Source organism: Mobula birostris, chromosome 13 (genome assembly GCF_030028105.1).
Source record: "Mobula birostris isolate sMobBir1 chromosome 13, sMobBir1.hap1, whole genome shotgun sequence".
In the NCBI taxonomy this organism is placed as follows: Eukaryota; Metazoa; Chordata; class Chondrichthyes; order Myliobatiformes; family Myliobatidae; genus Mobula; species Mobula birostris.
In genome coordinates, this window is record NC_092382.1 from 26765648 (window position 1) to 26780196 (window position 14549).

The following is a 14549-nucleotide window of genomic DNA, read 5'->3' on the forward strand; positions in this document are numbered from 1 at the left end:
TCCCTTAATTCCATAGACTTCATGCCAGTTTCCTTAGTAAATACAGACGCAAAACAAAACTATTTAAGATCTCCCCTATTTCCTTTGGTTCCACACATAGCTGACAACTCTGATCTTCAAGAGGACCAATTTTATCCCTTACAATCCTTTTGCTCTTAATATACCTGGAAAAGATGTGGCATTGAGTTTTGGATTTTTGAAAAAAAATATATTTTTGCAATACTTATCAGTTTTTTTTCGGTATTGTTATTTATTACACAATGGTGCTGCCGCAAAGGCAACAGATTTCATGACATATGTCGGGGATATTGAATCTGATTGTGATATTGCCATGGGAGGCCAAACCCATCTGTCATATGAGACCGTTAATCGCGGAACTGCAGTAGCTGCGGGATTGTTTCCGAGGCCCCGCCTGCCGCTCCAAGACGCGAGATCACATTGCGCATGCTCAATCCCGGGCTGGGCGGTGGTTCTCTTTCCGTTCTGTATTGAAGCGAATCGTCGCCGCGGAGCCGGCGGTCGGATCTCTGCCTGCGGGGCTAGTACATCAAGTTTCCTCCGGTGAGTATTGAGGCCGGTCCCGAGTGGAGACGTCTGATGTTGGGCTGTGAGTCCCGTTCACTTCCCTGGCGGGATCTGTTAGGGTTGTAGGATTTACACACCGAGCCGCCTGAGATGAGCCATCGCTCAGCCCCTGGTGCCTTGGTTCTAGAAGCGGGATGAGGTGGTGATGCCGGGGCTACACCACCCGTTCAGTTGTACCTGGGGAATTTTACCACCATCACCTGGTCCAGTAGCGGATCCAAACTTCACCTGGATCGATGTCTGGGGTCGACAATTATTTTACATCATTCTAGGCACAGAAAGCGACCATTCGGCCTGTTGTGCTCTTGGAGACAGAGAAGGTTAAACAGAATAATTGGAGTTTCGGGACACGAGTCCAGGTCTATGTGTAGTTTAATGTTTAATCCGTTCAGGCGACAGTGAGATCCTGATCTGTCATGTCCTCTTGGGGGAATTTCGATTTTCTTTTCCATGCTAGGATTTTCCACAATACGTCCAATGTTTCCTTATACATGACCCGATTCATCAGCGAATTAAGTCTCTGTTTCATTTATATAGATTTCTCGGAAAACGAAATTCTCTTCTAGATTTTCCAAAGGAAGACCCTAGCTGGCTAATATTCCCGCTCAATTAAAATGGGAAAAATGTTTATTTTTGTCATGTACCGAGGTTAAGTGAAAATCCTGTATTCGGTATCATCCTTGCAGATCAATACATTAGTGCAGTACATTGAGGTGAAACAGGGTGAAACAATAACAGAGTAACAACTCATTATGGTTACAGAGAATGTGCAATGCATTTAGATAAACGGTGCAAGGTCACATCGAGTTACATTGTGAGGTCAGGAGTCCATCTCATCGAACTGAGGAATATTCAGTTTGGTTAAGGATCTGTCCTTGAGCTTGGTGGTATGTTTCTGTTTCATTTTATCTCCGGCCCGATGGGAGGTGAGAATTGAAAATGTCCAGGGTTGTGGGTATGTTGGCTGCTTTACAGAGGCAGGGGTGAGTGCAGACAGAGTCCATGAAGGGGAGACGTGTTTCTCCGATGTGTTCAGCTGTGTCACAGTTCTCTGCTGTCTTCGGCCCAGCATGTATCTCACCAGCTCAATGGTATACATATATCAACAACGTTTTTCCTAACCGTCGTCTTCATTGTAAACTATTGTCTTCCACATTTTACCTCATTGATTTTTCCAGGAGTCCTTTTTATGAGCTGGATCTACAGAGGTTTAACGGAATGCAACAGGAATCAGAGTAAAGGTAGCCATTACAATTTTAGTTTCCCCGTTACAAAATGGCTGCAGTGTTAATCTTTGTCACAATGTAACTCACAGGGTATGCTGTTGAGTTTGTTATTTCCTTTTTCAGTTACCGTTGTTGAGCCACTTCCTCCGTTTCCACGGTAACAACTGGCCAGAATTGCAACAGGAATTGCACAATTTTAATCGCTCTTTGGTCACTGACTCTAAGCATCGAGTCAGTGGCCTTGGGAACAAATGTAACAGAATGATAGTGGGAGGAAAGGATGCTGTGAGCATTGGCACTATGGACTGTATTACGCCAGGGTCAGAGTGGACTGAGAAGTAACAAGTTCACGGTTGTGGCGATGGCATTTGTACCAATCTGTTGAACAGTTTGGGGTGCCCCAAACATTTCTGCAATCAGATTACATCTGTGTATTAAATAGAGAGGAAATATTACTGTTGCAGGATATTTAAAGCAAGAAGAAGAAAATACTGGAAACGCTCAGCAGGTCGGCTGCACCTTGAACAGCCTCAGTTGTGAAACTGGGTCTTCCACCATTTCCCCTTTCACAGATGTAGCCTGATGTACTGAGCTCCCAGCATTTTCTATTTTGTAATTTTACATAATGAACAATTTATTCCTGCTACACTGTGGGAAACATGACAGCCAACTGTGCAGGGCGAGATCCCACACAGCAATGATATTGTGATCAAATGTGCTCGGTTTAACTACTGGAGACAAGCTGAAGTGTATCTGGATCCTCTTACAACCTACAGACCAGTTAATCAGCCTGAGCCCCAGCCTCGGCATTGGGGCATTAAGTTCCAGTTCCACCTTAGTTTATGAATCGGATATGGCAGGAACACTCGGCAAATCGCCGGCGCAAAAGCATCGCAGGGTTGTGTGTTATTATATTGGGAAGGAGTCGGTGAGAATATAGAATGGGCTGTATAGGGGCTTACGTCCACTTGGTCACTATATAGGTGTTTATTGGAAACTTCTCAGTCTGCAGCGAAGCTGAGAATCCGGGCGATTGGACACCAGTTGTGGGGAAATCACCGACTACGTCACCCACTGGGACGTCATATCTGTCAAGCGGGCTCGATGACAGGAAGCAGAGGGTGATGACTAAAGATGGATAGAGCGAATCGAGGCTTGTGACGAGTGAGATGTGAGTACTGAGACTTCTGTAATTCATAACTCAGGACATGAATATGAATGTGCATGGCACGGTCAGCAAGTTTGATATAAATTTCGGGAGTCTGCTCGGTATTACAACAGGTAACAATGAATTTTAAAGAGATCTTGGTCAGTTATAGAGATGGGATGAGGAATGACAATTGGTTTTCATCTTGGACAAGTGACGGATGGTGCATGATGGACAGTCAAATCATGATGGGAGTGAAATAGTGAATGGCGGGGCACCAAGTGTTGTGGAACAGAGCAACCTGGGAGTACAAGTGTACGGCTCCCTGAAAGTGGACGTGGAAGTGAAAAGTTTGGGAAGGAAGGCTTTAACCATGCTGGCCTTCATCAGTGTAGCATTGAGCTTTGGATTATGGGCATTATATTGTAGTTGTATAAATTGTTGGTGAGGCTACAGCGAGTATCATATGCAGTTTTGTTCACCCTATTGTAGGAAAGAGCGTGGAGAGCGTGACGAAGAGATTGGTGAAGATGCCGACTGGACTAGAGAGCCGATTCATAGGAAGAGGTTGGCCGAGCTGGATCTTTATTTCACAGGAGCAGAGGAGAGGGAGGGTAACATTGTAGGAGTTTATAAAATCAGGAAGGAGCATAAGATAGTGTGGCTGGTCGTGGTGAGTTCCCCAGGCTTGAAGATTCAGATTGTTTCATGTCATTCCAGTACACAAGTGAAAAGGAAAACAAGTGATGCAGGAACAAAAAGAAAAGCACGCACACACACACACACACAGAAAGATAAAGACCACAATTATATATAAAAAACACAATATATATCGCAGCTTCAAACGTTAATTGTATGTCCATAAGGTGACGTTAGGCGCAGGAGGATCTGGACATATGGTGACTGACAGGAGATGTTAAACTCGTGGTGATGGCGTTGTGGAGGGGTAAGGTAGTGGGTGGAGGTACTGATTGGCCTTACTGCTTGAGAAAATAACTATTTTGAGTCTACTAGTCCTGGAGTTGATGCCATGTAGCCTCCTCTCTGATGAAAGTGGGACAGACAGTCCCTGCGCAGCGTGGGTGGGAAACTTCATGCTGTTGCCGGACTTTTTCCCGCACCTGTCCCGCACCTTGGGGGGTCGGCTGGTGCCGGTGATGTTTTGGGAAGTTTGACGACCCATTGTACAGACTTTCTGACCGCCACGGTGCCATTCCCGTACCAGGCAGTGATGCAGCATGTTGCGATACTCTCCGTTGTACATCTGTTGTAAGACATGAGTATACATGTACTATACATTGTCCATCTCTCTTCAGCCTCCTCGGAAAGTGGAGATTCTGTGGAATGTGTTCTGGGACCGTGAGAGGTTATGTGAGTTGTACACGCCCAGGAGTTTGAAACTGCTTCATTTCCACTGCTCTGCTGCTGTTGTAAAGATGTATGTGAGTGGTGCAAGTTCTCCTGAAGTTGATAACCATCTCCTTTGTCTCGTTGACATTAAGGAAGAAGTTATTTGCCTGGTAACAAACCGTTAATCGTTCTCTCTGTGTGTCATCTTATTGATATTAGTGATGGACCACACCACTGTTGTGTCATTGGCGAAGTTGACAATGTGGTTCCCTGGGTGTTTGGGAAGGACAAGAGGCGTCACAGAGGGCAGGGAAGGCGATTTTTGCGGAGGATCGGACAGAAAGATAGAGTGAGGCTAGGTCGGAGGAGGGGATGAAGGTGGGGGTGTTCGGGAGAGGAAGGGAGGGTGGTCACCAAGATGGCTTAGAATTGGAAATCGCAAAAAGGGGTGGAGGGTGTGATCAATGTGACAAGGAGGGAGGGGTCAGACCGAGACGGAAAGGGCTGGATGGATGTTTCAGAGGGATTTTACAATGGAAGCTGTGCAATCCTAAAATGGCGTATGGGTGTGAAAACCCTATAACGACTCATGGTACCTAGGCCTTTTTTCTGACCTACAGTGCCCCATCCTCCTTCATCCCAGTCTGTCTCTCAGCCCCCAGTCTCTCTATCTCCCTCCCGCAGTGTTTTGCTCTGCTGGCTCTCTCTAACACCTAGTCTCTCGCCGCACCTCCAGCAGGCTTTCTCATAGTCTCTCCCTCCTCACAGTCAGTCATCTGCGTCTCTCTCCAGACCTGATGTCTCTCTCCAACCGTCTCACTAAGCCCCGACAAATCATTCCCTACGGCCTCCCGTCACATTTACCACCGATATTCTCTCTACCCTTCTGTTTCTTTTCCTTCTTTCCCCCATCTCCCTCTCCCCTTCTCTTTCTCTTCTTCCTTTCTCCCATCTCATAGTCATAGTCATACTTTATTGATCCCGGGGGAAATTGGTTTTCGTTACAGTTGCAACATAAATAATTAAATAGTAATAAAACCATAAATAGTTAAATAGTGATATGTAAATTATGCCAGTAAATTTTGAAATAAGTCCAGGACCAGCCTATTGGCTCAGGGTGTCTGACCCTCCAAGGGAGGAGTTGTAAAGTTTGATGGCCACAGGCAGGAATGACTTCCTATGACGCTCAGTACTGCGTCTCGGAGGAATGAGTCTCTGGCTGAATGTACTCCTGTGCCCAACCAGTACATTATCTCTCTCTCCAATCCGCCTTTCCTACCCGTATCTCTCTCTCTCTCTCTCTCTCTCTCTCTCTCTCTCTCTCTCTGCCTCTACCGTCCCACCATCTCTCCCTCAGGTCTCTCTCCTCAGCCCGACCCCTGTTCCCCATTCAAGTCCACTCTCTTTCTCTCGTCCTGCTCTTTCTATCAATCATCAGTTTCTTTCTCTCCTTCTCACTCTCCTTTCCCAATTTCTCCCTCCTCAGCACTCCAGACCATGTGGTCCCAGATTCTCTCTCTCACACAGTCTCTTCGTTCAATCCCGACCTCTCTCTCTTTCTCGCTGTCCCCCCCCCAACAGGTTCACCCCTCCTGTTTCTTCCTGCAGTGCCCACCGTCTCTTTCGCCTCCAACTCTCTCTTTCCACATCTTATCTTTCCCAATCCTTGTTTTTCTCGCCCGTCCTCTCCCCTGTCTGTGTCGCTCCCTTGCCCCCCCCAACCCATCTCTCGTTCCGCATTCTCTTTCCCCAAGTCTGTACATCCCCAGTGTGTTTCAATCCACATTCATTCCCTCTACCCCTCAGTCTCTCTCTCTCTCTCGCCCCTCAGTCTCTCTCTCTCTCACACCCCAGGATCCCTGTGTCCCTCACTCCACTAAAACTCCTATCCCGTCTTTCCCCTCCAATCTATTTCTCCCCCAGTCTGCCTCTCCCCAAAATTTCTCTCTCCGCATTTTCTCTTCCCCTTGTCCTTTTTCCTAGTATTTCTGTCCCCCACTCGCTCAGCTATCTCCCCGCTTTGCCTACTCTCTCTCTCTCTCTCTCTCTCAGCATCTCCCGGAACCCAGTGTCTCTCACCCGACTCTCTCTCTGTCCCCTCAGTCTCCCTCGACTATTCTTCTTCTACCCACCCCCTCTACCCGCTCTCCCTCTCCCCCAGTCTCTCTGTCCACCAGTTCCACCCTCTCTACGCCAGTCTCTTCCTACCCAGTCTCCCTCACTTCCGTCTCTCCGCCCAGTGTCTCTCTACCCAGTCTTTCTTACTTCCTAGTCTCTCTTTCTCCCACAGATTCTCTGTCATCTCAATCTCCCTTTGCCTATCTCGACCGTCTCTCGCCGTATCTCTCTACCTCGCTTTCTCTCCCCGTTTATCTCATCGTTCTTCTCCCGCCGCCCCAGATTATAACCTCCAGTGTGTCTCGCCATCAATCTGTCTTTCTCTAACCCCCAGTCTCTTCGCCATCCCACCGGTCTCGTCTTTGCACAGTCACTCCCTCCCGTCTCTCTCTTTCCAGCCTAATGTCTCTCCACAACCCCGTCTCTCTCTCTCTCTCTCTCTCTCTCTCGTTCACTCTCAATCCCTACCTATCCCCCTATCTCTCTGTCCTACAGACTCCCTATACTCCAGTCTCTTTCTCCCCTCAATCTCTCTCCCAGGTTTCAACCTCTCTTGCTTCTCTCTCTGTCTCAGTCTCTCTCCTCATCCTGGCCTCTCCTCAACCTAGTTTCCATCACCACTCCGATCTCTCTTCCCAACCCTCAAATCTTTATCCACACCCAAAGTCTCTCTCCAGCCCAATCGCTTTGCTCACCACGGCCATTCGCCACATTCAAAGTCCCTTTCAACCTCCTCTCTCTCTCTCTCTCTCTCTCTCTCTCTCTCTCTCTCTGTCTCTCTATCTCTCTCTCTCTCTCTCTCTCCACCATGCTGCTCCTCGTCGCCACATCCCGCCCGGTCTCTCTTCAGTATTTCAGTCACCTAGTCAGTCTCTTGAGTCTCTTGCAGATGTTCTCCGTCCTTAGTCTCTCTTCTCTCTCCACTCTCTCCTGCTGCTCCCAGGCACTCTCTCTCCCACCACTCCGTTTCTCCCACAATCTCCCTCCGTGACGTGTTCTCCCTCAGGCTCTCTCTACTCGTGTCTTTCCCTTCAGCTCTCTCCCAGTCTCCTGTCCCTCTCGCTCTTTGCACGCCATCGCTGCTCTGCTGACATTCCTGCCAGCAGCTCCTTCCAATTTACTTTGGCCAATTTCTCTCTCATACCACCGTAATTTCCCTCACTCCTCTGAAATACTGCTACATCAGACTTTGCTTTCTCCCTGTCAAATTTCAAGTCGAACTCAAACATATTGGGTCTAGGATATAGACATATATATTGGCCTGATCAGTCAGGGACGAAATTGGTCCTCTTGAAAATCAGCGGTATCATCCATGACTGGAGCTGAAAGATCTTCAATAGATTTCAGAATCAGAATCAGGTTTATTATCACCGGCATGTGTCGTGAAATGTGTTAACTTGGTAGCTGCAGTTCAATGCGATACATATTATAGAAGAAGAAAAAATACCAGTATAAGGATGTTGCCTGGACTGGGGAGCAGGCCTTATGAGAATAGGTTGAGTGAACTCGGCCTTTTCTCCTTGGAGCGACGGAGGATGAGAGGTGACCTGATAGAGGTGTCTAAGATGATGAGAGGCATTGATTATGTGAATAGTCAGAGGCTTTTTTACCCAGGGCTGAAATGGCTACCACGAGAGGGCATAGCTTTAAGGTGCTTGGAAATAGGTACAGAAAAGATGTCAGGAGAAAGTTTTTTTTTACGCAGAGAGTGGTGAGTGCATGGACTGGGCTACTGGCGGTTGTGGTGGAGGCGGGAACAACAGGGTCTTTTAAGGGACTCCTGGATGGCTACACGGAGCTTAGAAAAATACAGAGCTATGGGTAAACCTAGGTAATTCTAGTTAAGGACATAATCGGCACAGCTTTGTGGGCCGAAGGGCCTGTATTGTGCTGTAGGTTTTCTATGTTTCTATTTTTCTAATAAACAAATAAGTAAATCAATTGCAGTATACGGATATGGAATAGATTAAAAATCTTGCAAAAACAGAAATAATATATATATTTAAATAGTCAGGTCGTGTCCAAGCGTTCAATGTCTATTTAGGCATTCGGATGGCAGAGGGGAAGAAGCTGTTCCTGAATCGCTGTGTGTGTGTGCCTTCAGGCTTTTCTACCTCCTGCTTCATAGTAATAGTGAGGAAAAGGCATGAACTGGTTGCTGGAAGTTCTTAATAATGGACGCTGCCCTTCTGAGACACCGCTCCCTGAAGATATCCTGGGTACTTTGTAGGCTCGTACCCCAGATGGAGCCGACTAAATTTACAACCTTCTGCAGCAGCCCCCGCCCCCCCCCCCCCATAACAGACAGTGATGCGGCCTGTCAGAATGCTCTCCACGGTACATCTAGAGAGGTTTTTGAGTGTATTTGTTGAGATACCAAATTTCTTCAAACTCCGAAAGAAGTATAGCCGCTCTCTTGCCTGCTTTCTAAGTGTACCGATATGTTTGGACCAGGATAGGTCCTTAGAGATCTCGCACCCATCTGCATCTGCATCTACACGGAAGGCTATCAGAGCTTGCAGAGCGATCTGGATTGTCTGAGAGGATGGTTGAACATGACTCAACGTGGCTATAGAGGCGTGGCTGATGGATGGTGCGACCGGCAACTCAGCCGTCTGGGCTAATACTGCTTTGATAGAGATGAAATGGGGGAGAACTGTATTAGTGATTAGGGGAAGATCATTGTAGCTCATAGGAAGTACGTATGAGTGTGTTTGTTGACATACCAAATCTGTTCAAACTCCTAATGAAGTATAGCCGTTGTCTTGTCTTCTTTATAACTGCATCGAAATGCTGGGACAAGGTTTGTTCCTTAGGGATCTTGACGCCGATCTGCACGTGCATCTACACGGAGTCGTAGTGAACAGCGACGAAGGCTATCAAAGCTTGCAGAGGGAGCTGGGTTGGCTAAGAGAATGGCCTGAAAATGGCTATACGTGGTTATAGAGGCACGGCTGATGGATGATAATACCGGCAACTCAGTTTTCTGGGATATTACTGCTTTGATAGAGATGAAGTGGGGGAGAACTGTGTTAGTGTTTAGAGGAAAATCATTGTAGCTCATTGGAAGTACGTATGACATAAAGGTCGGAAACCAGCCACGTCCTGTGGAGAAACATAGAAATACCGAAGGAGTGATCACAATGATGGGATAATACAACAGGACACACAGTCGGAATCAGCACGTAGAGGTGAACAGATGAAGGGAATTCAGAGTTAGGTATATGAAGCCACTTCCTTACCGCGCGTTTCTAGCACTGTATTACTTCGCTAACAACCACTGGATCCGGCGGTGAGAAATCCATCTTTCCAGACTCCGTTCATCTAGGATCAGGATAAATTCCGCGCCCCCCCCCAAAAAAAGGGCAGTTGGAATGTCACGCCTACCCGAACCCCGAATGGGTGAATAGTGCGTAAATACTGACACCATGCAATTCACCATCGGAACGAAGTGTGAAATCGTCCACTGCATGCAATTATAAAGAAAGTATATTTAAAAATGTCAGCTTTATCAAACAGTTAGTAGGAAAAAGACAAGAGAAACAGGCCCTTCAGAGTTAACCTAGTCCAAGTGTGCATCCAAGTGGGAGTTCATCTTGAGGTTGTCTTTAACTCACGCGTGGACCCTCGGTCTGCGTGAAAGCACACATCACGTTCCGAATATCACTCGAAATTCATTTCGAACAACCGGGCTCCCCCACGGGAGTATTGGTCCTTCACCTTTGAAGTCACTTATCTGCACAGGGCACCTTGTACAACAGGGACGGCACCTCGAGCCATCTTCCCTCCTGTATTTTCCCACACCCCGCCGAAAAGACCCCAACCCACACGAGAGTCCGTCACAATAACCTCTCGGCCCAGCATTCTCTAAGAATCTGCTCCTAATTCCACCATCCTGATCGGCTGACACAACGTTCCTAATTTGAACAGCACAGCCTCTTAACTTTAGCTCAAACCCAAACAGGCTGAAAGCAGAACAGCTCTCACAGAACGGCTAAAATGAAATGCCTACAACAAAACATAAAAATCTTAACTAGGTGTTACATATATGAATAACAATAGGTGTAATACTTGGTGAAATCCTCCACGAAATATTGCCGGGACTGCCAAAGTTGCAACGTTTTAGATTGGGTAAAATGTGTTATCTGCCTCCAGGAACGCTCTGTGAATTAGGATGAAGATGGCACCGGAAGTCAAATGATTGTACTCGATGACTTGTCAGGGAATCAGACTGTACAAGTGGGTGATGTGTCAGTCTGTGGGGAAATCGTTCGGGATCAATGACCATCACTCCACCCTTTTACAGGTTGTTCGAGAGAAAAGGTAGAACAGACATTCAAGCCAAAGGTCAAAACTGCGCGAACAATAATGTCGGTGAAATAAGGAGAGCACTTGCATATGTTATATCAGTAAGGAAAACCGACAAGTGTGAAGTTTTTGAAGAAGACGGCAGGTTTATGTTGGAGTAATGGGCCGTGTAGGCAAAGATAGGTAGGCTATTTTGGCAATGCTTTTTAAGGAATAATCAGGAAATTTAAGGAGAAATGTCCAGGTTTAGGGCACTGGGACCACACCAGTTTCTGGTGGATTATAACGGTGATCACTGTGGTGTTGGAGAAGGTGGCAATGAGATATTCCTTGTAGTGAAGACAAAAGAGAAAGCTGAACAATTGTTTTTGCAGTCTTGTGCAAAAGTCTTAGTCTGACCGGGGTGCTGAGTGTGAATGCTGCCCGTTCTGCATGTGTCCGCGGTATTTCACCAGGTTCTCCGTCACCGAGAAGCTAACTGATGGATGCGCATTTCCTTTGGACCGTGGAATTCATTATCGAAATGGGCGTGGCGGTGACGGGGTTGGGGGGGTGTGGAGGAATGTGGTGAAAATAAAAACATAAAATGACAAAGTAAACGGTACGGTGAGTTTAATCATTGGTAAGCGGTGGAAGTTGCGCGCTGCGAAGAATCTGGTCCCGTGCTGTGTCTCTCTCGGACAAAACCAGCCTATTCTCCACGCTGCAATGTTAGTCAATGACCAGCAGTTCTGTAGTGCCAATTTGGAAAACGCCACCATCTCCTTTGAGAAGAGCTTAGATATTTTGTTTATTGATAAATTGAATAATTGTTTTGAACGGATATACGGCAGCTCTGTTCAACTGCTCTCTGAACTTGGACTGAGTCACCCCATAAATAAAAGTATTTGTACAGCAACTTAACATCACCAGCATGTCTCCGCACTGTCCAAATATGTATTTGGATTCGTTGTAATATTTTTGATCCAGTCTGGCAATGGTGTAATAAAGGAATTCGGTAACATTCACCGACCACAGGGTGATGAAGCTTCCGGAGATGGTGAGAAGTAAGATCACAGACCTCCTCCTGCTCTCCATCTCCGGGTCACTGCGGTTCTCCGCCTTGCTCTGACCCCTCAGCCCCTTACGGACGCGACTGGTCACCAAAATGTGCCTGACTGTCAGAGCGTTCAGCAGCAGTATTAACACGAACGGGAGTAACGACGTTAGAACAGCGGAAAGCCATCTATATCCCACCCACCCGGGATCCGTATAGTAGCCCGGCTTTGGAATACAGCCCCAGGGTACATTGCCAATAACTTTCACAGGATAATATCTAAAGAAATAGGGCACATTTTTAAACCAGAACAGGACGCCTGTTGTTGTCAGAACAACAGCCGCAGTTTTACCGGTGCAATACTTTGCTTTCCGCTTCTGGCAGCAGATGGGGATAAACCGATCGAATGTAAAAGTGACAGTGAACCAGACAGAACAGTCGGTGGCTGCCTGTCCCAGGGCAAAGATCACACTGCGTCCGGGGGTGAAGTCCAGGGAAGTCCCGGGGAAGTAATAGTAACTGACCGGCCACAATATGACCCGAAAGATGATGGTCGGTAGATCGGCCGTTGCCATGGCCACCAGGTAGCAAGTGGTGCAGGTGGAGAGGCCGCACTTTCCCCGGGACAAGATCACAACGGCCACTAAATTCACTGGGGACCGGAAAAAAAAAGAATGAGTGAATTACTGTCTCGCCACTCCGTGGGTCTCCGGACAGAGATAAGCTGCAAATTCAGAACAGTCAAACTTTGCAGGCAACAATTTCAGCAAGTTTAAAACGTGTAAATCGGGAGTCGCAGACATCTCACACGCGTGCATAGGGTGCGAAAGTGGACGGTACTCGGTGCTGGCAGAGGACTAGTGTTGGGAAAGGAGGCGTGGTCAACAGGCCGTCGAGGGTGCTTTGAGGAAATCAATCTAAATTTTCAACCATTAGGTTTTCGACTGATGGTCAAATCCTGGAAACCTCGGCAAATTTCTCAGATATGTTGATTGCCGCATATCGGTCACCTGTGTTCTGTCAATCTCCTTATCGTTATCGTTATTGTTAACATCATTACCGGTTGAACCAGGGATCCTAGTCTCTGAAAAAGGGGTGGACTGTCCGGGACTGGGATGAGGGAAAATGTCTCCACTCCGAGGGTGGTGAATATCTGTAAATTCCCACCACAGAGGCCGGTGAAGACTCGGTGATTTGTCCTCACATAAAACAGAGGTCGGCAACTGTGTGGAGACCGAACAGATCGAGGAAAGAAACATGTGGCTGAAATGGGAAAGCAGTCGTCATCTTGTTGGTGGTTGGAGGACGAAATGTCCAACTGTTTCTGCTTCTCAATTGGTGATGTGTCCGTGTTCCTGTCCAGTGAGGCTGGAGGAATACGAATAGAAATCAGTGCATATCAACCCAGAAGGGATTTAAATGATACATTTCCGATTTGGGTGCAAATTGTATTTCGGAATGGTATGAGGATCAACCCTGTGACTGTGACACGAGGGAAGAGGGAAGGGGGAAGATACGGAAGATACAGAAGAAAAACTTAAAGTGTAGTTGCTGTAAATATGAAATAATGTAGAAAATGCTGCAGGTAGGCCGGGCAGCGTGTGAGGGGTGAGGAGCAGAGTCACCGGGTCAGGTGGAAGTCCGTAAACCGGTCACGTGATCCTGTTTCTCGCTCCCATTTCACCGCACATCTGCAGCATCTGCTGGTTTGTTTCTCGTGTGTCTGTAGTTCAATCTGTCACCCATTCAAACAAAGGAACAAGATCCAGACCTGTCACGTCTTCTCATTGTGGGTGGGCATTTTTCCTGACTCCTTTGCCAAAGCGCCGCCAATATTTCCCAGTATATGAGTTTCCGGGTTTCGGCACCTGGAACATATTTATTAGAGGAGTACAAGATAATGAGAGGCATTGATGTGTGGATAGTCAGAGGCTTTTCCCCAGGGCTGAAATTGCTAACACGAGAGGGCATAGTTTTAAGGTGCTTGGAAGCAGGTACAGAGAAGATGTCAGAGGTAAGTTTTTTACGCAGAGAGTGGAATGGGCTGTCGGCGGCAGTGATGGAGCCGGAAACGAGAGGGTATTTTAAGAGTCTCCTGGATGGCTACATGCAGCTGTAGAACAATACAGGACTATGGGTAAAGCCCAGGTAGTTCGAAGGTAGGGACATGTTCGGCACAGCTTTGTGGGCCGAAGGGCCTCTATTGTGCTGTATGTTTTCTATGTTTCTATGTTTCTATGACCGCATCTTTCCGAGATTTAACAACTTTTCCATTTATCTGCGTTTCTCAAAAATGTGTACAGTATATTTAAACCTCCCCCGGAAGATCCAAATCAGCAATCCAGGCTGTCTATTATTTCCACACAACTAAAGTAGAGAATCGGTTTTTGCACTCTTATTTAAATTACTACACACACACACACACACACACACACACACACACACACACACACACACACACACACACACACATAAATTTACTTCTTTTCGCCTAAGATGAATTAAACTGTACTGCTACCGGAAAGATAACACGTTCCACGACATTGCCGGAGATATTAAACCAGATTCTGACATTGTCAGGGAGACCCTCCCACCGGTCACGTGATCACACATTACCGCAGATGTGCAGCAGTTGCGGGTGTTACGGGCCTGCGGTTTCGCACTGTGGACTGTTACTTTAAGAGCGCCTGAGTGAGGCGGGACTATGACGTCAGTCAGAAGCTTTCGCAGTTTGTGCAGATTAAAATAGACCGACAGAGAGATAGATAGATAGAGAGAG

The 14549-nt window shown here is 47.0% G+C and overlaps 1 protein-coding gene across 8 annotated transcripts in view; it reads left to right on the plus strand.

The window, feature by feature from the left end:
- The first annotated feature begins 471 nt into the window (after positions 1-471).
- The window catches only part of LOC140208620 (uncharacterized), a 117174-nt gene continuing 103096 nt past the window's right edge, over positions 472-14549 (plus strand). For 4 of the 8 annotated variants that reach the window (XM_072277424.1, XM_072277430.1, XM_072277431.1 and 1 more), the window contains exons 1-3: positions 486-561; positions 2817-2982; positions 3451-3525. In XM_072277424.1, the coding sequence (XP_072133525.1) occupies positions 3489-3525 (37 nt within the window). In that variant the 5' untranslated portion in view covers positions 486-561; positions 2817-2982; positions 3451-3488. Of the gene's footprint in view, positions 562-1764; positions 1827-2794; positions 2983-3450; positions 3526-14549 lie in introns of those variants that run through there. The other 4 variants (XM_072277425.1, XM_072277426.1, XM_072277428.1 and 1 more) reach the window with 4 other exon arrangements.